This window comes from Carcharodon carcharias, chromosome 4 (genome assembly GCF_017639515.1).
Source record: "Carcharodon carcharias isolate sCarCar2 chromosome 4, sCarCar2.pri, whole genome shotgun sequence".
NCBI lineage: Eukaryota > Metazoa > Chordata > Chondrichthyes > Lamniformes > Lamnidae > Carcharodon > Carcharodon carcharias.
This window is the reverse complement of record NC_054470.1, coordinates 73,294,462-73,318,862: the sequence shown is the minus strand read 5'-3', so window position 1 is coordinate 73,318,862 and position 24,401 is coordinate 73,294,462. Positions and strand designations below refer to the sequence as shown.

The 24,401-nt window shown below is 42.5% G+C and overlaps 2 protein-coding genes across 5 annotated transcripts in view; one reads left to right on the top strand and one right to left on the bottom strand.

Annotated features, from left to right (window-relative positions):
• cdc37l1 (cell division cycle 37-like 1) overlaps nucleotides 1-3,975 on the top strand; it is a 37,341-nt gene extending 33,366 nt beyond the window's left edge. For all 3 annotated transcript variants that reach the window (XM_041185925.1, XM_041185924.1, XM_041185926.1), the window contains one exon: nucleotides 1,398-3,975. In XM_041185925.1, the coding sequence (XP_041041859.1) occupies nucleotides 1,398-1,505 (108 nt within the window). In that variant the 3' untranslated portion in view covers nucleotides 1,506-3,975. The remainder of the gene's footprint in view (nucleotides 1-1,397) is intronic.
• The window catches only part of ak3 (adenylate kinase 3), a 152,005-nt gene that overhangs the window by 90,106 nt on the left and 37,498 nt on the right, over nucleotides 1-24,401 (bottom strand). Inside the window, exon 5 of one of the 2 annotated variants that reach the window (XM_041185928.1) lies at nucleotides 20,265-23,372. The exons of the other annotated variant lie outside the window; for it this stretch is intronic. Within the exon in view, the coding sequence (XP_041041862.1) occupies nucleotides 23,273-23,372 (100 nt within the window). The 3' untranslated portion in view covers nucleotides 20,265-23,272. Of the gene's footprint in view, nucleotides 1-20,264; nucleotides 23,373-24,401 lie in introns of those variants that run through there. 2 annotated transcript variants of the gene reach the window in all.

Sequence of the window (24,401 nt, the reverse complement as noted above, 5' to 3'; positions counted from 1 at the left end):
ATACTGCTTGTTACTTGTAAGTGGAGTTTATAGAGGCTCCCTTTTAGTAGAAAAGCAGAGTATTTGGACACGAGTTGAGCTGAGTTTAGGCATTTGGTGCATCATCTGTTGTGATGGTGTACTTGCTAATACGTAAAGTATACTCATTAGAATATATGTTTATGAAAATAGTTATGTCATCATAGGAAATGATGAAATGTCACGAGCAGCAGCCATCTTAGTTAATCTGCACAGTAAGCAGCACATGCAGCAGCAAGAAGAAATCATCTCCATTAAAGTTCTATGGTAAACCTTTACGCATGCCCTTCAGCTTTGTTTGTATTAGTCTAGAAAGAGATAATACAACATCACCTACAGGAGCACCAATATATGGGATATGTGTTTATTTTATCTCCATGTTGGAGATGAGCTGTTATTGACTATGCCATGCTGAGCAGGGAAATTTGCAGGTACTATACATCCTGTTTATATCAATGGAAATCTGGATTAAGAACCTTTAAATCAAAGCAGTCTCGTGTGCTGGCACCATATGCCTTGAAGTAACTGGATTCTGGTGTACATAATGAAGTTGCCTGATAAGGGTGCAGAATGAAGGAGGAGCACCTCATTCTTATTCAGTACCTTGTTTCCCAAATCCCTTCCCCCGGGTAGAGGAAATCAGGCAGAGTTAAGTTGCTTCATTTATGCTGCCATTGTTTGGCGTGGTGGAGAGGAGAGAGAAGAAAGAACTTGCATTTTTACAGTGCCTTTAACACCCTTAGGATGCTCCAAAGCTACTGAATCAACTTTTGAAGTGTAATCACTGGCAGCTGCATTTGCGTAAAGTTGCACAAACTGCAGTGCCTTTTGTTCGGGAACTTGTGTTAATTAAAGGATAAAGTATGGCCAGAAAACTGCTGGATTTCCCTGCTCTAGAGGTTATCCCATTGGATTTTTTCATAACCAAACTGGACAGGTTGATGGGGTTTTGATTTAAATTCATCCAATTGGTGGAATTTTTGACATCACGGCACAATCCGTGTCTGCCTACATTTACATGCTCACATTCTGAATGGGACTTGAAGCTATGGTCTTCTGACTTGAGTGAAGGTGCTTCTATTGAACCAAGCCTGCCAAAGGGTGGGGTGGAGGGGGGGGTGGATTTTGATTGCGCAAAAATGTCAAATGGGCAGTAGTGAACCGCCAGCCCATTTTACGTCTCATCATCTGACTTTGAAATCAATATATTTGTAGGACCTAATATGAAAGAGAAAATTGGTTGAAGTGAGTAAAATTCCTGACTTTTAGTTTCATCCAACATAATGATCACTCAGTCCAGATTTTGCATCATTTTCTGGCTGTAATGGCAACAGTTTACTTATTCTCAGTGAGTTTCACTGTATTTCTATCTACTACAGGTTGCTGAACACTACTTGCAGCGCTGTATAGATGCAGGCTTAAGGATCTACAATACTAAAGAAGCCAAAGAAGAAAGAAATGAAGAACCTAAAATGGACCTCTCTTAAATGTTTGGCAATAACACTATTAGATATTTGCATCAAAAAATTTCCCTACAGTGGAAGAAAAGCCTATTGTTTTTGTATGTAACTGTTAACTTGCCTGTTTGAATGCTGCACTTTATTTGTCAGGTTTGTTTAAAACAAAGTTTAGCTAATATGTTGATAGTATGATCTGGATGCATTCAAATGCTGGATGTTTTGAAAGAAGATTTGCTGGTCACCTTTTTTCTCCTCTTCCCCGTCCTACACTGGCCTCAATACCTTCTGGTTTAGTTTTGCTAAGGGTCAGTCAGGTTGCACAGTGAATTATGCTGGTGTGCAGATTTTGCCCTCCTTCATTACTCTGGTGATTAAGACTCATGCTGATATTCCCCAGGTGGCAAGTTCCTGAAAACAGGAACTGCCCAGTCAGAAATATTTACTTAAAATACAAATCAAGATCCTTACTAATAAAATAGAGAAGGGGATATATGGGCTGGTGCCTTTGCCTTTCACAGCTTGGTGTACTTTTCTGCTTTTGGTAATGTTAGCAATAAAGCTGAGTATGAAACAGATTTCCTCACTCATACTGATATGTCACCAATGTTGGTGAAAAACACATCCCATGGTCGTCTGTTGCACAGGAAAGATCTAAAAGTTGACCAACTGAAGCCCAGAAGTTTTTAAAAAAAATCAAACCAATATTCATTAAAAAATGGGGTAGTGTTGCCGTTTCCTTCAAGGCCCCAAATTCCCTTACCTCCTTTTGGTTTTAAAAAAATGTTTACATTGGTGGCTTTGCATCTGTCTATTTCTTTAAGAAATATTGTTTGAGCAACAGGCATACTATTGACTAAATTTAAAAAAGCTGACCAGATGGATGGTATTGATTTCAAAGTACTTGCACAGCGCTAACAGTATTCCTCTTTACACACATTATTTCAGCCTTTACCTAAGAATGAATGGAGACTGAGTATGCAGAATAGTGGAGCTGTTTCAATTGTTTTTAAGTATGACAGCCAGAGTGAATTTACCCCTAACACTGGAAAAGTGCACCAGTCAGTAGGGGGGGGAAAATAAATCTGTGTATGTATATATTTTTTAAAAAGAACAAATTACTGTATAGCAAGTGCTGAGACAGATGGTTGTGGTATGTAGATGATGCAGTAGAGGATTTAAGCAGAGCAATTCAACCCGCCTGTGCTGCCAGAGTATACTTGCACACTTTCAAATTGACACTGCTGTGAAACCAGCTGTTCATCTTTCTCACCAAGTGGGCCTAGATTACAGTAGCACAGATAAACTTGAGTAACCATAATGCATTGTGGAGGTGTCAGAATTTACTGATTCGGATTTCCAATTAACCTGTACAACAATGACCTTTTCAATTAAAATTGGTTTATGTTTTTCATGTAACCCATGAAGTTCTGTGCAGTTCAGGTGGAAGTCCAGGAATCAAAACAGATTTTGGGAGATTGCTATGCAAATTGACTTAGCAAAATTGTACTCTGTGGGGAAAAAAAAACTGACAATGTGCTCTGAATAAATATGAAAAGTTGCTCTGCAGAATGATTTCAGAGTACCAAGGTTGGTACAGTGCAATATGGTTTCCAATTAAATGTACTTAGAGAATGTGTGTGATGTCAGAGTGGGAGTTAGAATACAGTTCTAAAGTCAGCCTTATTGTAAACTACCAGCCATTGATTTCATAGTGTGAGTGAGTTTCAAACTGTATCTAGCCTAACACAAATGCATAATAATGCAGATGCTGCAAATTTGAAATAGAAAGTGCTGGAAATACTCAGGTCAACCAGCATCTGTTGAGAGAGAAAGCGTTAATGTTTCAAGTTGATGACCTTTCATCAGAACTTAATCCAGTCTAATCCTTTACTATTTTGTTGCCTTCTCAATCTTGTATTAATTTAGTGTTTATAACATACCTGCTTGTGGATAAATAATTTTTGCCAACTCTTCTACGTACAAATCTATACAAGTAAAATGTGCACTTTTCATTTCGTTTTTGTTCTGACTTACTTATGCTATTAAGTAAAAATGTGGGTTAACAATTGGTATCAAAATAAGGAAAATAGTGTTAGTATTCCCTTCACCCCCACTGTGGTATTTCAGACTTGAAAGTGTCAGATGCATGAGAATAGCTTTGGATGAGTGAACTTGGTTTGATAACTAGAAAATCTTTTCAGATAATAAAACTGGATATAAGTGCAGTTTATTTACTTTTGTTTTCTCATCAGTATATGTTACTTAGAAATTAATTCAGAATGGTTTGTAATCAACATAAACGTTGAGGGTGTATGCATAATATAAGGAATGCTTTTTGGTTTGGTTTCAAATTGCATTTTTGCACAGTCAAAAATCTTGACTTGCTTATAAACGAGTCTGAATTAAAACAAGCAAAAGTTCAAATTAAATTCGTTCTAGTTGAATGTTAAGTTTGCTTTGAAGATTACAATTATTGTAATAAAATTGCTGTATTTTACTTTTGGTGAAAGTTTAATCCTTTTGTATAACAACATCTGCATTCATTTGGGGTGGGGGATGTAAGATATTGTGCACTGAGGAGAGAGACCTTATTTATTACTTCGTTCGTTACTTATGACCTGCAGGAGAGCCACTCATGAATATTGAGACACCATCCAACTTTGGGCAATAGAAGGAGCCATAAGCTGCACACATTAAAACTGATCTGAACGACTAACTGTTAAACCTACAGGAATAATAGTTGGTAGTATTCAAAAATATTTAGTACAAGATGAATACATACCCCTAAAAAAAATATAAGCTCCACTCATATAGTCAGTTATAGTAACCATGTGGTAAGACAGTATAAAACTAAAGGAAGTTGCTTATACAAATGCCAAGCAGTGGTAATCCAGTGGACCAGAAGAGAAATAGAAACAAAGGGATACAAAAAAAATTTAAGAGCTGCAAAAAAAGGCAAATAATAAAAGATTTTATAGATATTGAGACTAGAGGTGGCTCCACTAAAAATGGGCACAGGTGATACTGTACTAATGTAAGATTTATTCAATGAGTAATTTGTAGCCCTTTTCACGGTAGAATATCAGTGCTAAAATGGAAACTAAAAATGAATCAAAGGGAGGAACTTAATGGAATGAATGGAAGTAAAAATGGCAATGAAGAAAATAACTATTTTAAGTCTCCAGACCAGACAGTTTCCATCCCAGGATCATAAGCAGTCATATAGTATCGGAGGCTTTATTAATAGGGGCATTGAGTACACGAGCAACGAGATCATGTTGAACTTGTATAAGGCACTAGTTAGGCCTCATCTGGAGTACTGCATCCGGTTCTGGGCACCATAGTTGAGGAAGGATGTAAAGACATTGGAGACAGTACAGAGGAGATTCACAAGAATGGTTCCAGGGATGAAGAACTGTAGGTAAGAGGATAGACTGGAGAAGTTGAGACTATTTTCCTTGGAGAAAAGAAGACTGACAGGAGATTTGATAGAGGTATTCCAGGTCCTAAGGGGATTGGACAGAGTAAATAGTGAGAAACTGTTTTCCACTTGAGAGCATCAAGAGCTAGAGGGCACAGATTCAAAATAATTGACAAGAGTAAAAGTGATATGAGGAAAAAAATGTTCACCCAGAGGGTAGTTGAAATCTGGAACAAACTTCCTGAGAGGGTGATGATGGCAGGTTCGACTGAAGTATTCAAAAGGAAATTCTCTGAAGAGAGAATGTGCAAGGTTATGGGGATAGGGCAGGAGAGTGGGAATAGGTAGAATGCTCTTTCAAAGAGCCAGTGCAGACTCAATGGGCTAAATGGCCTCTTGCACTGTAAAGATTCAGTTTCAGGGGAGCTGTGATGCTACAAATGCTCAGTAAAAACGCTACTTGCCGGAATCACTTAGCCCCTCCCAATTACGTATGATGTCAGCGGGAAATTAGACTGGTCTGAATCACGTTTGGATATAAGTGGCATGCAGCCATCAGCTCTAACTTTGCTTGTGACTTTGAGGTGAGTGCAATATTCAAAGCCTACCTTTGATAGCCTTGTTCCGGGTTCTCACCAGTGCCAGTGAGATGCGACGCTGGTAGGGGTGTGGGGTTGATTTGCTAACTGGCTTCCTCTCTTTGGGTGGGTGTCTTCTGTGGGGCTCAGGCAGGGCTGCATAGAGACAAGAGACCAGCACTGTGACTGGGCTGGGGGGATAGAAGATGGAGACATGGGAGACGACGGCAGGGAGATGGGAAACTGAGGGTGGGAAAGCTGGAGCCCGACATGGCAGACTGGAACGCAGACACAAGGGGGTGAATGGGAATTGTGTAAATAGGAGGGGAGTCTCACAAACTCTAAAATATGTGGTGGTGGGGGTGTTATGTTAGTGTAGTACAAGAGAGATGGGTTGCACAGAGACTTACGGAGGTGGTGGAGGGAAAAGGCTTGGACATGAGGGATGGATTGCACAAAGACTCATGGAGGGGGTGGGGAAGAGACACTGTGTGATCAGTCATGGAGGAATGGGAGAGCCCATTGAAAGACTGTCGTAGTCCCTGGTCTGGGGCCTAGAGGTCGGAGTGAGAAATTAAAGGCAGTCCTGGGGCTTTGCGGGCCATGCATAGCACGCACATCATAGTCCCGCTCCAGGGAGGGGCAAGACCTGTGTGTTCAACTGGGGTAAGGCACAGCTTGGTGTGCAGGGTGTGGTCATGGTGTCTTAGAGTTGTTGGCCATGTTCTTGTCTGGCTTGACACTAGGCTGTAGATGGGATGGCCATGGTTAGGGGAGGCATCCACAGCCTGAAAATGGGGAAGAGGTAATACAGAAAGGGTATTTGAAACTCTGCTGGGGGGGGGGGGGGGGGGGGGGGTGGTGGGGGGAAGAGCAGGTCACCTTTGTACGTGACTGTGCACATAGCCTCATGATGGGGAGGGGTGAGGTCCACAGTGGGCATAGGGACATCAACAGTTCAGGTCGGTGGGCTGCAATGTTGACCACAATTGCTAAGGGATCCGGGATTAGTGGAGGAGGCTGGAGAATAACAGGAGGGCTCTACCTGCACGTCAGGTTCCAGGAAGATTGGAGGGATCTAAACACTGACAGGGGAGGGTTGATGCTGGTTTCAAACTGTGTCTCACCACCGTTTTACAAGCCCAAAGCGATGCCGCAGTTTGAAATCAAAACTGGACAAGAATTTGCACAGCAGGGGTCTGACTCAGTGTGGGAGGAGCCAAGGGCTGCACTCATGGGATCTTTTGGGGACACCCTCAAATGCTTGGGCTCTAAACATTGCAATAGGGTCAGAAAAAAGAGGAAGACTTCCTTGAGAAGGTGCAATCGGAGCCTTGCATTAAGGAAGCACAGCTGCCACATATCTGCCAGATCAGTGAAAGCCTATAATGTGCTTTCTCTAATTGGCCCAGATGGCAGGCCAAAGGACATCCAAAAATTGCTGTAGTGCAAGCTGAGCTTGATTAGCATAGAAAATCATAGCTTCAGGAGTGCCTTTGGTGCACATTTTATGAATGCGTCCAAACCTCTCCCAACCTCTGGGATTGAGATGGCAAATATCAGGGTTGGCACCATGGTCGTATAGACATGAGTTTGTACCTCAGCTGTAAGGCTGTATCAGCGAAAAGCTAGTAGAGCAGTCGAAGCTCAAGGCCATGGCATTGGCTTTGTGTATGCGAGTGGGAGGTCTGCTAAATTTGCCCAGTGTTCATTAATCCCTTGCATCCATTTGTCCCCAGAGAGAAGGAGGATTGAATGATGGAGCCTGTGCTCAAATGCTGCCTGAGGAGGAGGAGAAGGGCCCTGCCTGACCTAGCCCCGCTTGAGAGGAGGCCCAGCCTCTGGTTCATGGCCCAGGGGACCCCCAGCAACAGGCAGAGGATGAGAAGGTTTCACCCATCCCATGGAGGCAACTCACATGACCAATGGTCTATCTGAAGATGAGCGAGAGACAATACCGCGTACGTCTGCACTTGTCAAGAGAGGCGGTGGGTCATAACTGCTACATTCTGCGGGAGGATCTAATGCCCCATGGGCTGGGAAGGCCACCACCGAGGTCAATTTTTTTTTGCCTGCGGATCATTCCAGAAATCCACAGAGGATCTATGCAGCATGTCAGTCCTCAACACATAAATGTATCAAGGAGATAACTGATGCCCTCTACATTAAGGCTCATCGTTATGTGATGTTCACATTGGGATGAAGCTAGCCAGGCTGCTAGATTTCTGGGGTTTGCAGCTATCTCTGCCTTCTCTAGAGTCCAGGGTGCAATCAATTACACACATTTGGCTTTGCCAGCTCCGTAGTAGCAGCCACTGATGTTTATTAACAGGGTTCCACTTAATCAATGTTCAATGGCTGTGCGATCATCAGAAGCACATCATGCACGTTTGTGCCAGGTTCCCTGGGAGTTCCCTTGACTCATACATCCTGAAGCACTCCCAGGTGCCTCACTATTTGCTGAGGCCCTTCGAATATCAGGAATTGCTGCTTGGGGATAAGGGGTACCCACTCGAACAAGGGCTCATGACACTACTGTGTCATCCTCGGTCACTCAGAGGAGATACACAACGAGGTGCTTGGGCAACACATTCCATCATTGAGCAGACCATTGGTATCCTGAAGATGCATTTCTGATGCTTGGATCGCTCAGGTGGGGCTCTGCAGTACTTTCCACAGATAGTGTCCTACATTGTCATGGTCTGTTGCGCTCTACACAATCTGGCGCTTCAAAGGCGGTGGGGTGGGGGGGGCTGCATCCCTTACCAGAAGGAGACGTGGAGGGGGCTGAGAGCTCCTTGGACGATGAAGATGAGGAAGGGCAGGAACCTTAAGAGGGAGATCAGAGTCAGCTTCCACATGATGACGTCATCAAAGAAGCATGTAAGATTCCAGGAGGAATAAGGTGCCGGCAACAGGAAACAGATGCATTCCTTCTGTCCCTTAGTGCAATGCCAGTGCACTGGAAGGCCTTTACAACCACTGACATCAAAAGCAAGTTCAGCATTCAGACTTGTACCTTCAACGCTCATGATTCACCAGACCTTAATCTTTGGAAAGGTCAGCAATGAAACCTTTATCTGTGTGCTTTGGGAAGTGAAAATAGCCACAACAGCATAGATGCTGCATCAAGAAACTTGATTCAGTGGTCGCCACCTTTATGAGAAGCTTTTTTTGCTGACACAGAGATGCGCGCCTGGTTGGAGAGAGCATCATAACTGCAGGTCTTGTGCTTTGGCACTGCCAATGAAGGCTGCCTTCTCCATTGGAGAGACAATGACAGCTACCCCTCCAAGGCTAATGAGGGCACCTAGCTCCATGCTGTCTTGTAAGAAGTATGCTTGCTAGTGCATTTTGTAGACATTTCAGTAAAGAGTTCGACACATCTCCCTGATATAACACAAGGGCAGAGTAACTTTGACAATTCAGGTACACATCATAAATGTGAGGCTCACAAAGGGAGGCCAATACACAACAAGAGGGCACATAGATGCATGTGCACAATGTTTTCAATTGGTGCAACCACTCTCATGAACAGAAAATGTATTTACAAAGATGCAGGTACCTCTTCTGCTCAAAGAGTCAGGCAGAGACCCTCAGGCATCCACAGGGAGGAGGACCAGTAGCTGGAGACCCCAGGGCCATCCCCTCAGGTGACTGGGTGTCCAGCCAATCCCAATCCCCTCTGCCTGTGACCCCATCACCTGGAGGGTTCACCTACCCCACTGCAGGACACTCAAAGCATGCCTGGGCCCCCCAATTCCTGACCTTCTAGAGGACAGCCACCAATGTCATCAAAGAGAACAGGGCGTACCAGTCAACAGGCTGCCTCCACCTCTGCTGCAGATGTTGGGGATGCACATAGAGCAGTCGGGTTAGAAAAATTAAGGAGGTTTGAAATCACTTCTGGGTCACGGGTGTTCAATCACTTTAAATATCATGCATCTTTGTAAATACATTTTCTGTTCATGAAAGTGGTTGCACCAATTGAAAACATTGTGCACATGCATCTATGTGCCCTCTTATTGTGTATTGGCCTCCCTTTGTGAGCCTCACATTTATGATGTGTACCTGTCAAAGTTACTCTGCCCTTGTGTTATATCAGGGAGATGTGTCGAACTCTTTACTGAAATGTCTGCAAAATGCACTAGCAAGCATACTTCTTACAAGACAGCATGGAGCTAGGTGCCCTCATTAGCCTTGGAGGGGTAGCTGTCATTGTCTCTCCAATGGAGAAGGCAGCCTTCATTGGTAGTGCCAAAGCACAAGACCTGCAGTTATGATGCTCTCTCCAACTAGGCGCGCATCTCTGTGTCCGCAAAAAAAGCTTCTCATAAAGGTGGCGACCACTGAATCAAGTTTCTGGGTGCCCTGCACCCTGCTCTGCCTAGCTATTGATGGATCCCACCAATGTCAATAGCAATGGAGTGGAGGTCTGAGTGCAAATCCAGCAGGATCTGCTGGACCAAGGTCTCCAAGGCAGCCACCACCCTTCCCCATGGAGACCTTGAGACACTCATATGTCGGAGCCACGACATCAGAGAGAACACGGATGGACTTCTCCATCCTTTGCTCTAGTCTATTGACTTACTCTCGCAACTCTACCTGATGTTCCACTGCCTGTCTTTGCATCTCCAGCATGTTAGAGGCTGACACTCGTAGAGGCTCATCATCTCACTCGGACTTATCAGGTGCTTGATCTTCAGCTGTCCTCTGAGTGCCAGAGACCTGGGCTGTCACTGCCTCCGACGCTATGGAGATGTGTCCATGAGGCGTTCACCAGAATGTGACACTGAGCCTACTCTAGAACTCAAACCCACTGGGGTGTGTGTCTCTGCGCTGGTGGAGGGTGCAGGTGAACGCAGCGATTGGTCTTCTATTAACGGCTCCTCAGCATCTTCCTCTGAGGTGGCCTGGCAGCTGGGACCTTTGTTTGGCTGGAAGCCTGTCTGGACCAGCGGGTACCTGTGGGAGAGCAGATAGCTTTATTTCATGAACACACTGAATACAACATTACATGTCACTCACTGAGAACGTCAAGATGTGATCAACTCATGGAAGGCTCATCCGTACTGGCTTGCTGGGAGAGGCTGATCTTGCTTTCCCTTCAGGAGTGATCTCTATCCTGGCCTGCCAACTTGGGAGCATCCTCCTTGAACTTGGTCACATCGAGGATGTCGGCTCTCTCTCCGAGTCTGGGATCTCTCCCTCTTGTTGCAGGCGAGCTTGGCCTGCATAAACATAAATGGATGGAGTGCGATGAGAAGGGATGGAGCAGTGGGTGGGAAGAATGCATGCCTGCTGTGTGTGCTGAGCCCTCCCCATTAAAGACTGAGGATGGAGTTTGTGCAGCATGATAGATCAGAAGCTGATGATGCTAAAGAGTCCATGAGACAGTCAGTGCTGATCTCTCCCCTGCTAATAATGTGAGATCCACAAGCAGTTTGAGCGCATGATGCTGCTATGAGAGTGAGAGTTTGGAATGAGCTGAAGGGTGACTTACCCTGGTGGAGCGGACGAGATCATTCATTATCTTCCTGCACTGCTTGGCACTTTTCGGCTGGTTTCCCGATGCGCTGACCTTTGCAACCACCTCCCAGGCTGGTGAGGTGAGGTTAGTGGGCTTCCTGGAACGAACCTTGGGGTAGAGGACATCCTGGTGCTGGTGGACTCCATGGATGAGCACCTCCAGGGAGTGATCACCGAACCTTGAGGCAGCTTTCTTCTTCAACACATCCATATTGAGACATCTCCTTCACACAACTGGTCTGGAGAGTGTGTGCGCGCGCGCGTGTGTGTGTTCGGGTGGTGCTTAAATATGGCACCCAGACCTTTGACCCTATTAGGTGACAGCAGGGCAGACGAATCAGTTCCCGACCCGCCACGTACCTGAGAGATACTCACCTGTGCATGATTAAGTAGCTGCCGAGCACGAAATCGGGCACGATTTCCCGCTCTGCCACCCTGTGGGAAACACTGCCGAACCCACCCGCCACGGCACTTAGTTTCAAATATGGAAAATTCCACCCAGAGAGTTTAAGAGAATTGGGCTGAAAGAGAATAATGAACTTTCCAACAGAAGCAGAAAGGGAAGGATAAGGTGCATCAGCTCCAAGTAGCAGTGGTTCATTGGCTGAAACAAAGCAGTGCAGGTATAAGGCCATAGAAAAGCAACAATACTGTTCTGAGGCAGAAGTAGCATCAACAAAAGGTGCAACAATGTCAACACAAAGCAGCAATGTGCAGATAGGAAGCAAAACAAAGGGAAAACAGCAGATACAGGTTTTGGCTCCTCATCCACTTGCTTAAACATCTACTCCCTCCACCATTGGACACCATAACTGCAATGTTTGCTATCCACAGGATGCAATGTAGCAACTCTTGAAACTTCTTCATCAGCACCTCCCAAACCTGCAATCTTAACCACCTACAATCATAAAAATAGCAGGTGCTTGGAAACACAATCGCCTCCAAGTTGCACATTATCTTGACTTAGACATATCGCTGTTTTTTTCATTGTCACTAGGTCAAATTTCTATAACTTCCTACCTAACGGTGGAAGTATCTTCATCAGAAGGACTGCAGTGGTTCACGTAGGAAGCCCACTGCCTCAAGAGAAACTAGTGATAGTCAATTTCCAATGATACTTACAGCGTGGGAATAAATTCTTTTAAAATCCAGAACTATCAAAGATTTTGCAATACTGCACACAGGACAGGAATTACAAAATTGGATTGGTAAACTTGATAAGTTAAAGTTACATGAATAAATTATTTAGTAAAATTTAGTTAATATTTTCCTCGATTTAAAGCCTTAAGCTGCTCACCATAATTTTAACTTCTTGTTACATTTTCATTTGCTTTTGCTTTTTTGAATTTTTATCTAATCCTATTCCTATTAGTTACACGTCTTTTAATAAAACCTTCTGCATATCCTAATATTACTCTTTATATTTCTACTTGGCCAACACTTGCTGGTCTCATCCTCTCATTTGGCTAGAATTCATTTCAACTGTAGCGATGCAAACATTTTCTTTAATATTTGCTGTTAACCTTCCAACCACTACTGTTTATAATTAACCATCTAAAACTCAAATTACATACCTTCAGAGTCTGCTCGAAATAATATCCACATTTCAGGTTGTCTCCCAATTTTCAAACGTATGTCATAAGAACATAAGAGTATAAGAAATAGGAACAGGAGTAGACCATTTGGCCTCTTGAGCCTGTTCCGCCATTCAATAAGATCATGGCTGATCTTCTTGTGTTTTGATTTCCACATACCCATCTAACCCCGATAACTTTTGATTCCCTTGTCTAACAAGAATCTATCTACCTCTGCCTTAAAAATATTCAATGACCCCGCCTCCACCACCTTCTGAGTTAGAGAATTCCAAAGTCACACAACAATCTGAGGGAAAAAAATTCTCCTCATCTCTGTCCTATAAGGGTCATCCCTAATTTTAAAACAGTGCCCCCTAGTTCTGGACTCATCCTTTCCACGTCCACTTTATCAAAGCAGTCCAGGATCTTGTAAACTTCAATCAAGTCAGCCCTCACTCTTCTAAACTCCAGTGGAATCAAGCCCAGTCTGTCTAACCTTTCCTCATAAGACAACCCACTCATTCCAGGTATCAAACTAGTAAACCTCCTTTGAGCTGCCTCCAATGCATTTACATCCTTCCCTAAATAAGGAGACCAAAACTGCACACAGTATTCAAGGTGTGGTCTCACCAATGCCCTGAATAACTGAAGCATAACAGCTTTACTTTTGTGTTCAATCCCTCTCGTAATAAAGGATAGAATTCCATTAGCCTTCTTAATTACTTGCTGTACATGCATACTAACCTTTTGTGACTCACATACTAGAACACCAAGGTCCTTCTGCACCTCAGAATTATGCAGCCGTTCGCCATTTAAGTAGTACTCTGCTTGTTCTTCCTGCCAAAATGAACAACTTCACATTTTCCCACATTAACCTTCATTTGCCAGATCTTTGCCCACTCACTCAACCTATCTACATCCATCTGCAACCTCTTCATGTCCTCTTCACAACATACTTTCCTACCTATCTTTGTGTCATCTGCAAATTTTGCTATATGTCTTCACTCCCCTCATCTAAGTCATTGATGTAAATCGTAAAAAGTAGAGGCCCCAATACAGACCCCTATGGGATGCCACTCACCACATCCTGCCAATCAGAAAAGGATCCATTTATGCATACCCTCTGCTTTCTGCCAGCCAGCCAATCTTCTATCCATGCTAATACGTTACCCGCTACACCATGCGCTTTTATTTTCTGTAATAATCTTTGATGTGGTGCCTTATCAAATGCCTTCTGGAAATCCAAGTATAGTACGTCCACAGGCTCCTGTTTATCCACTGCGCATGTTACTCCTTAAAAAAACCCCAATAAATTGGTTAAACATGATTTTCCTTTCACAAAACCATGCTGACTCTTCCCAATTGCCTTGAGCTCTTTTAAGTGCCCAGCTATAATCTCCTTAATGATCGATTCTAATAACCTCCCCAAAACAGACATCAAGCTAACTGGCCTATGGTTTCCTGTTTGCTGCCTCCCTCCCTTCTTGAATAAAAGGGTTATATTTGCTATTTTCCTATCTGATAGAGCCTTTCCAGAATCTAGCGAATTTTGGAAAATAAACACCAGTGCATTGACAACTCATTAGCCACCTCTTTTAAGACCCTAGGATGTAATCCATGGGGACCCGGAGACTTGCCAGCCTGCAGCTCCATCAATTTGCTCAGTACCATCTCCCTAGTGATTTCAATTTCGCCAAGTTCTCTCTCCCTTTCACCACCTGATTTGCAGCTATTACTGGAATGTTTTTTGCATCCTCTATAGTGAAAACAAAAGTAAAATATTAGTTCATTTCTTCCACCACTTCCTTATTATTTACCATTAACTTCCCACTGTCACTCTCTAGCAGACCAACACTCACTTTACTTACTCCTTTCCTTTTTAAATAACTGTAGAAACTCTTGCTATCCGTTTTTACATTTCTAGCTGACTTCCTCTCATATTCTAATTTCTTTCTCCTGATTAACCTTTTAGTCATTCACTGCCAATCTTCTGTCTAATCATCTGTCCTGGCACATCTTTGTGAAGTTGTATGCTTTTTCCTTAATTTTGATGCTTTCCTTAATATCTTTAGTTAACCAGAGATGGTGAGTCCTCCCCTTAAAATTTTTGATAGTAGGAATGTACTTATTCTGAATACTTTGAAATATCCCCTTAAATGTCTGCCACTGCTTTTCTATTGATCTATCCTCTAGCCTAGTTTCCCAGCACCTCAAACCTGTTTGACAATTGCAAAGTCTGAGGCTCCTCCCCGGCTGTCTGCTCGGACGCATTACCTGCCTCACTCATGGTTACATCCTCCTGTCCCTCACTGCTGACCAAAATAGATGAGCCTCTTCTAAGATATGTGACTTGTTTTCTGGAACAAAGTATCCAGGTATTTCTCCCCCTCCTTTATGTTGCGCAGTGTCTGCATTTCGGCTTCCAGATCAATAATCCTGATCCGGAATTCCTCAAGCTGCTTGCACTTCCTGCAGACGTATTTGTCATGGATCACCTTGACGTCCAAAAGCTCCCACATCTCACAGCTGCAACATAACATCTGTCTGCCGTTCTAACTTATGTTATTTAGTTAATTTACTTTAATTACTTTCTTCCTATGTTTGTCACAATTTACTGTGTTTATTGAATGCTAGTAGCACTGACAACTATAGGTTATTTGCCTCTCAACTACAAGGTGTGTGTTTTAGATGTTTGTTTAAATTACTTAACTGTTATTGCTTTTTTATCTTTATTGTTTGATTTTAATTTTAAAGTTTTCAAATTTTGGTTTATTATTTTAAAGTTAGGAACTTAGAAAATAGGAGTAGGCCATTCGGCCCTTCGAGCCTGCTCCGCCATTCATTACGATCATGGCTGATCATCCAGCTCAATAGCCTGCTCCCGCTTTCTCCCCATATCGTTTGATCCCTTTTCCTCCAAGAGCTATATCTAACACCTTCTTGAAAACATACGATGTTTTGGCCTCATCTACTTTCTGTGGTAGCGAATTCCACAGCCTCGCCACTCTCTGGGTGAAGAAATTTCTCCTCATCTCAGTCCTAAATGGTCTACCCCATATCCTTAGACTGTGACCTCTGGTTCTGGACTCCCCCACCATTGGGAACATCCTTCCTGCATCTACCCTGTCTAGTCCTGTTGGAATTTTATAGGTTTCTATGAGATCCCCCCTCATTCTTTTGAACTTCAGCAAATATAATCTTAACCGACTCAATCTCACCTCATATGTCAGTCCCGCCATTCTAGGAATCAATCTGGTAAACCTTCACTGCATTCCCTCTATAGCAAGAACATCCTTTCTTAGATAAGGAGACAAAAACTGCACACAATATTCCAAGTGTGGTCTCACCAAGGCCCTGTATAATTGCCGCAAGACATCCCTGCTGCTGTACTTGAATCCACTCGCTATGAAGGCCAACATACCATTTGCCTTCTTTACTGTCTGCTACACCTGCATGCTTACCTTCAGTGACTGGTGTACAAGGGCACCCAGGTCTCGTTGCACATTCCCCTCTCTCAATTTATAGCCATTCAGATTAGCCTTCCTGTTTTTGCTACCAAAGTGGATAACCTCACATCTATCCTCATTATATTGCATCTGCCATACATTTGCCCACTCACTCAGCTTGTCCAAATCACCCTGAAGCATCTCTGCATCTTCCTCACAGCTCACCCTCCCAACCAACTTTGGGTCATCTGTAAATTAGGAGATATTACATTTAGCTCCCTCATCTAAATCATTGTGAATAGCTGCAGTACCCCACTATTCATTGCCTGCCATTCGGAAAAAGACCCGTTTATTTCTACTCTTTGTTTCCTGTCTGCCAACCAGTTTTCTATCCATCTCAATACACTACCCCCAATCCCATGTGCTTTAATTTTACACGCTAATCTCTTATGTGGGACTTTGTCGAAAGTCTTCTGAAAGTCCAAATAAACCACACCCACTGGCTCCCCCTCATCAACTCTATTGGTTACATTCTCGAAAAATACCAGTAGATTTGTCAAGCATGATTTCCATTTCGTAAATCCATGCTGACTCTGTCCAATTCTGCCACTATTTTCCAAGTGCTCAGCTATTAAATCTTTTACAATGGATTCCAGAATTTTCCCCACTACTGACGTCAGGCTGACTGGTCTATAATTCTGTTTTCTCTCTACCTCCCTTTTTAAATAGTGGGGTTACATTAGCTACCCTCCAATCTGTAGGAACCATTCCAGAGTCTATAGAATCTCGGAATAGTGCAACCACTATTTCTAGGGCCACTTCCTTAAGTACTCTGGGATGTAGATTATCAGGCCCTGGGGATTTATCAGCGTTCAATCCCATCAATTTCTCCAACACCATTTCCCTACAAATACAGATTTCTTTCAGTTCCTCCCTCTCACTAAACCCTGTGTTCCCCAACATTTCTGATATGTTATTTGTGTCCTCCTTTGTGAAGACAGGACCAAAGTATGTGTTTAGTTGGTCAGCCATTTCATTGTTCCCCATCATAAAATTCCCCTGTTTCTGACTGTAAGGGACCTACATTTTTCTTCACCGATCTTTTTCTCTTCACATAACTATAGAAATTTTTAGTCAGTTTTTATGTTCCCCGCAAGTTTATTCTCGTATTCTATTCTCCCCTTCTTAATTCATCCCTTGGTCCTCCTTTGCTGAATTCTAATGTGCTCCCAATTCTCAGGTCTGTTGTTTTTTCTGGCCAATTTGTATGCCTCTTCCTTGTATCTAATACTATCTCTAATTTCCCTTGTAAGCCATGGTTTGGCCACCTTTCCTATTTTACTTTTGTGCCAGACAGAAATGCAGTTCACCCATGTGCTCTTTGAACGTTTGCCATTGCCTTTGCCACCATCATCCCTTTAAGTAACATTTCCCAATCCATCATAGCCAACTTGCGTCTCATACCATTGTAGTTTCCTTTATTAAGATTCAGAACTCTAGTCTCAGAATCAACTGCATCACTCTCCATCTTGATGAAGAATTCTATCATATTATGGTTGCTCATCCCCAACTAGGTTGCCAATTATTCCTTTCTCATTACACAATACCCAGTCTAGGATGGCCTTTTGTCTAGTTGGTTCCTTAACCTACTGGTCCAGAAAACCATCTCGTATACACTCCAGGAATTCCTCCTCTACAGTATTGTTACTAATTTGATTTGCCCAATCTATATGCCGATTAAAGTCACCCATAATTACAGATGATCCTTTATTGCATGCATCTCTAATTTCCTGTTTAATGCCATTCCCAGCATCACCACTACAGTTTGAGGGTCTATATATAACCTCCACTAATGTTTTTTGCCCCTTAGTGTTTCTCAGCTCTACCCATACAGATTCCACATCATCGGAGCTAATATCTTTCCTCACTATTGCGTTAATTTCCTCTTTAACCAGCAAAGCAACTCCACCGCCTTTTCCTTTTTGTCTGTCCTTCCTAAATACTGAATACCCCTGTATGTTCAGTTCCCATCCCTGGTCACCCTGCAGCCATGTCTCCATAATCCCGACTATATCGTACCTGTTTACATCTACTTGCGTGGTTAATTAATCCACTTTATTGCGAATGCTCCTCGCATTAAGGCACAAAGCCTTAAGGCTCGTCTTTTTAACATTACTTGTCCTGTTCCCACTATTTTTCACTGAGGCCCTGTTTGATTCTTGCCCTTGATTTCTCTGCCTATCATTTTTCTTATTCCCCTTTGTCTTTTGTTCTTGTCCTTGATTCCCCCTCCTCTGACTCTTTGCACAGGTTCCCACCCCCGCCATTTTAGTTTAAACCCTCCCCAACCACTCTAGCAAACAATCCCCCTAGGACATCAGTCCCAGTCCTGCCCAGGTGTAACCCGTCCAATTTGTACTGTTCCCACCTCCCCCAGAACCAGTCCCAAGGTCCCAGGAATCTGAAACCCTCCCCCTCACACCATCTCTTCAGCCACGTATTCATCCAATATATCCTGCTATTTCTACTCTGACTAGCACGTGGCACTGGTACTAATCCTGAGATCACTACCTTTGAGGTCCTACTTTTCAACTTACTTCCTAACTCCCTATATTCTGCTTTTAGGACCTCATCCCTTTTTTTAACCTATGTCTTTTGTACCAATGTGTACCACGACCACTGGCTGTTCACCCTCCCCCTTCAGAACGTTTTGTAGCTGCTCTGAGACAACCTTGACCCTAGCACCAGGGAGACAACATACCATCCTGGAGTCTCGTTTGCAGCCACAGAAACGCCTATTCCCCTTACAACTGAATCCCCTGTAACTATTGCATTCCCACACTTTACCCACTCCTCCCCTGGGCAGCAGAGCCAACCATGGTGCAACGAATTTGGCTGTTGCTGCTTTCCCGAGAGGCCATTCCCCCCAACAGTATCCAAAGCAGTATATCTGTTTTGTAGGCTAACAGCCAGAGGAGATTCCTGCACTGCCTGCCTAGTCCTCTTGCTCTGCCTGGTGGTCACCCATTCCCTTCCAGCCTGTGGACTCTTAGCCTGCGGTGTGACCACCTCTCTATAAGTGCTACCCACGATACCCTCTGCCTCGTGGATGCTCCAGTGTCCCCAGCCACTGCTCCAGCTCTGAAACCCAGGCTTCTAGGAGCTACAGCTGGAGACACTTCCCACACACATGCTGGCCCTGGGCACTGGAAATGTTCCCAGCTTCCCACATAGAGCAGGAGGAGCACACCATGGCTTTGAACTCTCCTGCCATGACTTACCCCTTTAAATTAAATTAAACCTTTTGGAAGATACTTAATATCAAATAATATCAGTAACTCTAGGGCCCTTCTTTCCTGCTCCTCGTTGTTACAGAATGAGGCCCCTACAAATGATGAACCACAAAATAAGACCTTAAAAATGATGTGATAAAAGTAGTAAATACTTACCCGACCATACTCAAAGGATCACCTCGTTCCCTCCTCACCGAACTCCAACTTAAGCACCTTCTGCGGCCCAAAGCAGCATTCCAGTGCAGTTTTAGCTCTTTTTATTTATAGACCTACCTTAACTCACCAGTCCTAAGCTGGTTTCTCTCACACCGTCCCTTAGACTGAGCACTTACCAGCCGAACAACTTATTAGCTTCCTGTGACATCACAGTTGCTGTTTTTTTCTTTTTTCCAGATTCCGCCCTTTTCAAACTGAATTCCCCGCTGGTCTCCATGTCATTTTCAAACATTTTGGAGTCAGAGTGTAGAATTAAATCCTGATTGGATTAAGCAGCATTATCTGCCTCAGTCCTGATACTAAATTAGTCACTAACTGATATCCCATAACTATTAAGTTATGTACATTAAAATATCCCCACTGTAGCTGGATGAGAAACATCCAGGGGAGCAATGGCGTAGTGGTATTGTCACTGGTCTAGTAATCCAGAGACCCAGGGTAATAATCTGGGGACCTGGGTTTGAATCCCGTCAAATGGGGGGAATTAAAAGTCTGATGATAACCATGGAACCATTGTCGGTTGTTGTAAAAACCCATCTGGTTCACAAATGCCTTTACAGAAGGAAATCTGCTGTCCTTACCTGGTCTGGTCTACATGTGGCTCCAGACCCGCCAGCGATGTGGTTGACTCTTAAATGTCCTCTGAATTACGTCAATAAATGCTGGCTTAGCCAGCGACACCCACATCCCATGAATGAATAAAAAAAATGTACACAAAACAGATCTAAATAACTTTCTCCAGTTTTATTAATTTGCTAATTGCATATAATACATTTAGTTGTAGCTTGACATAGGAAAAGAGGACAATGGATTCATTTATTTCATATTTAAATCAAGGAAGTCTGAGAACAAATGTTGCCATATTTAACTAGTAAAGTCTTCCATTTTTAGTAATGTTTAAAAATATCAATTTCCCTCTCAATTATGCCACTCTGTTTTTGGTCTATGCTTTGCTCTCTTGCAAAAAAAAAATCAATTGGGATAGCTCTCATAAGTGTCTAAAATAAAATGAACTGCCAATGAAGATGGAAAATTGCACAGATACAGACAATGAGTAATGTTTTACCATTGCAGAACAGGTGGATGAACACCTGGGCAGAGTGTAGATGATAAACAGATTTGACAGATAGGGTGAATGCAGCACAAATATTTCCTCTGCTGGGGGAATCCAGAATAAGGGGCCATAATTTTAAAATTAGAGCTAATCCATTTTGGAATGAAATCAAGAAATATTCTTGCACAGAGGGTTGAAGAAATTTGGAACTCCGTGTATGCTGGGCTAATGAAAATTTAAGAACAAAATTGATAGATTTTTGTTGAATGCAGTTATTGTAGGTATCAAGGGGCACGGGGTGAATCAATTAAGATGAATTAGATTAGGCTCGAGGGGATGAATGCCCTACTCCTGTTGTTGGTCTATTTCTGCAATTCTACTACTGATAGTAGCAATTTTGCCATTTTAAAAGTGTGCTGTAAATTGTGTTCATAACTTTTTGCAAGAGGGAAAAAGTAGGCCTAAAATCCAAATACTTCCTGAGGTTAAAAAGTTACATCATAAATCATGTACAGTATTCATTCATATTTTCAAAAAATTCACAAATGTTCTACAGCCCGCTGTGAAACTTGCATCTCCGAATGCATGGTCATGTGGTTGTTATTCATGTTTATTACAGACAGTTCTGGAATATCCACTCAAAAACAGGCACCTGTAAACATCACTGTGCTGTCTGTGCTTGCTTATAATAGCAGAGGTTCAGCATACAGCAGGAGGAAGTAAAGGAGTCATAAACCACTAACTCAGAGCTCAAGATGTGACATTTCATTTACACTTAGAACAAAAGGCTTCATGACCATTGTGCTCATTGCTTTCAGATTCCTGCAGCAGTAGCAGACAGGAAGTATCCAGATTACTCCATGCTTGGGAGCAAACCAATACAATCCAAAACAAAAACAAAAATACCTGGAAAAACTCCGCAGGTCTGGCAGCATCTGCGGAGAGGAGCACAGTTAACGTTTCGAGTCCGAATGACCCTTCAACAGAACCAAGAAAAAAATAGAAGAGTGGTGAAATGTAAGCTACTTTAAGGGGGGTGGGACAAGTAGAGCTGGATAGAGGGCCAGTGATAGGTGGAGATAACCAAAAGATGTCACAGACAAAAGGACAAAGAGGTGTTGCAGATTGGTTGCTTATCACCTCGATTAAAATACTGAAAGTGTGTAAACTGGCTGCAGGAGGCTGTTTACAGACTGACTTCCTTAGAAGTAATTTTTTGAGGCATCGGATCAAGGGTGTAGTTTGGCAATTGGCATCATTCAATATGATAAATCTCACTAATTCTTCCCATGAAACTTGTCACTTGCCTTGACCCAAAACATTTTTTTTTAAAAATTGTTCTAAAATTCTTAACTTAACCTTTTTCTCTAAACTACCATTTCCCTTTGTCTTGTGTGTTTTTAGCTTTAATTGTCCAGGAATGCTGGAAACTAATACACACCCTATAGTGCTGCATTCTCAATTTAATTGTAAGGAACAATAGGTTCTTGCTACACCTTTTATGCTCGATTTAGAACCATGCTGTATTAAAGCAAATACTACACACTGGAAATCTGAAATTAAAATGGAAAATGTTGGAAATGTTCAGCAGGTTATTAACAGTTAACATTTCCCCCTTGTCACCCTGTGGCACCTTCCCAAGTGCAGGCAATGCAACATCTACCCTTCCTTCTCGCTGTCCAAGGCCCCAAACACTCCCTCAAGTGATTCACTTGCACTTCTTTCAGTTTAGTATGCTCTGTTTGCGGCTCATATTGCAATCCTCTTACAGTGGAGACCAAATGCAAAGTGGGTGACCACATTTCTGAAGACCTCTACTCAGTTCACAATCAAACCCCCAGGCTCCAGTTGCCTATCATTTTAATTCTCTGCTCCATTCCCCCTCTGACCTTGGCTTCCTATATTGTTCCAATATAGCTCAACAGAAGCTGGAGGAACAGCACCTCATCTTTCCATTAGACACTTTACAGCCTTTACACACGACAGTGTGCATCAATTTCAGATCATGACCACTGTTGGCCTTTATTCAGATAGCAGCTACTGATAATGATGCCACTTTTGTCATTTTTAGCTCCTCTGGATCCATTTTTTGCTTCCTTAATTGCCCAATATCACTCCCCTTTGTCTTGCACCATCATTCTTTTATCATTTAAATACTCATGCCTTCCCCTCTATCACAGACCTTCCCTTCCGTTCTTTTCCTCCATTCCCCATCCTACCCTCTCTACTTGATTGAAACCAGTTAAATCTAACTTTTTCAAATTTTGACAAAAGGTTTTCTCTTTCATTTGGGAAAAAATGCCAAAATCGAACATTTTGTAGCTAACCATTCATAGCATTCCCTTTCATTTGCACCTTAATTAGTTATGTCAAGTACTGATCATATGAAATAACTATCTATAGTACAACAAATGATCAGCTAGGTAGACAAAGTTATCTCAATTCTCAATTAAGATTTAGGTAGTTTTGCTAGTTTACTCAATTATGAACAACTTAAAAATTTTTTTTTTAAAACTTGCACTTCTGAGAAATGCTGTTAAAAAATTCATACCAAGTTGATTTTAAGACTTGAATCAGAAGACTGTTCCACATTTTTGCCCCTCTAGTGCTGGCCATATGATCAGTCAATGTGCTATTTGATGTAAAGCTTCTCTGCTAGCTTCTTGCTTTTGTACTCTTTGATTTAAGAGAGTGTTGGCAGCTTCTTGCTGAGGAAAGCATGCACTTGAGGCCAAATCTTGTTGGTTTCTGTTCCTGAGAAGACTTCCAAAATGCCTTTACTTCTACAAAAAGCACAAAAATCATCTTTTTCATAGAAGAAAAAATAGACCCTCTACTGGGTAGTCCAATATCGTAGGAACATACAACTTGTTAAACAAACAAAAGACCAAAATCCATCAGACTCGATTGATGGCACTTTCTCAGTTCAGGATTCAATTCCCACTTCAGGGCTTGAACACAAAAATCAAAGCTGGCATTCCAGTACAGTACTGAAGGGGTGCTGCAACGTTGGAGGTGTTATTCTTTGGATGAGGCATTAAACCAAGGCCACATTGGCCTGCTCCAGTGAAAATAAAAGATCTCTTTGTCACCATATCAAAGAGCAGCAAGGGAATGATCCCCACTGCCCAGGCCAATATTTATCCCTCAATCAACATTACAAAAAGAACAGATTATCTAGTCTTTATCACATTGCTATTCATGGGAGCTTGCTGTGCTCAAATTGGCGGCCACATTTCCTACAACGGTGACTACATTTCAAAAGTTCTTAATTGGCTGTGATGTACTTTGAGACTTCCAGTGGTCATGTAAAGCACCAGATAAATGTAAGTTTTTAAAAGAAAATCTACTTTTCCTTCTGCCATCCTCAGTCACACAATACAACGATAATGGAGTTGATGAACTGTAGCAATCAATCACTATTAGTCTACAACAGATTCAGACATAGCACAAGAGCTTTAAGAGTTGTGGGAACCAGAGGGCCAAAGTCACCTGCTCCTCCCAAGCATGTTCCACTTTCCATATGTTATGTCTCAAATATTTCTAAATGGTATCGTCGAAAATAAAACTGTGATTTGAATCCAGCAATACTAACTGCAACCACTTGTTTTCCCAGGGAGCCTGTTTCATGGATTGACCTTTTGCTCTTTGAAATATTGTTGCTGCAGATTAGTTTTGAACTAAAACTTAAAGCACAAATCATGTTCTTGGTTCTGGACAAGGTGAAATAGCTCATCATGTTATATATTATCTAATGCCTTTAGAATTCTAAACACAGCAATCATATCATCTATATCAATCTAATATAGAAC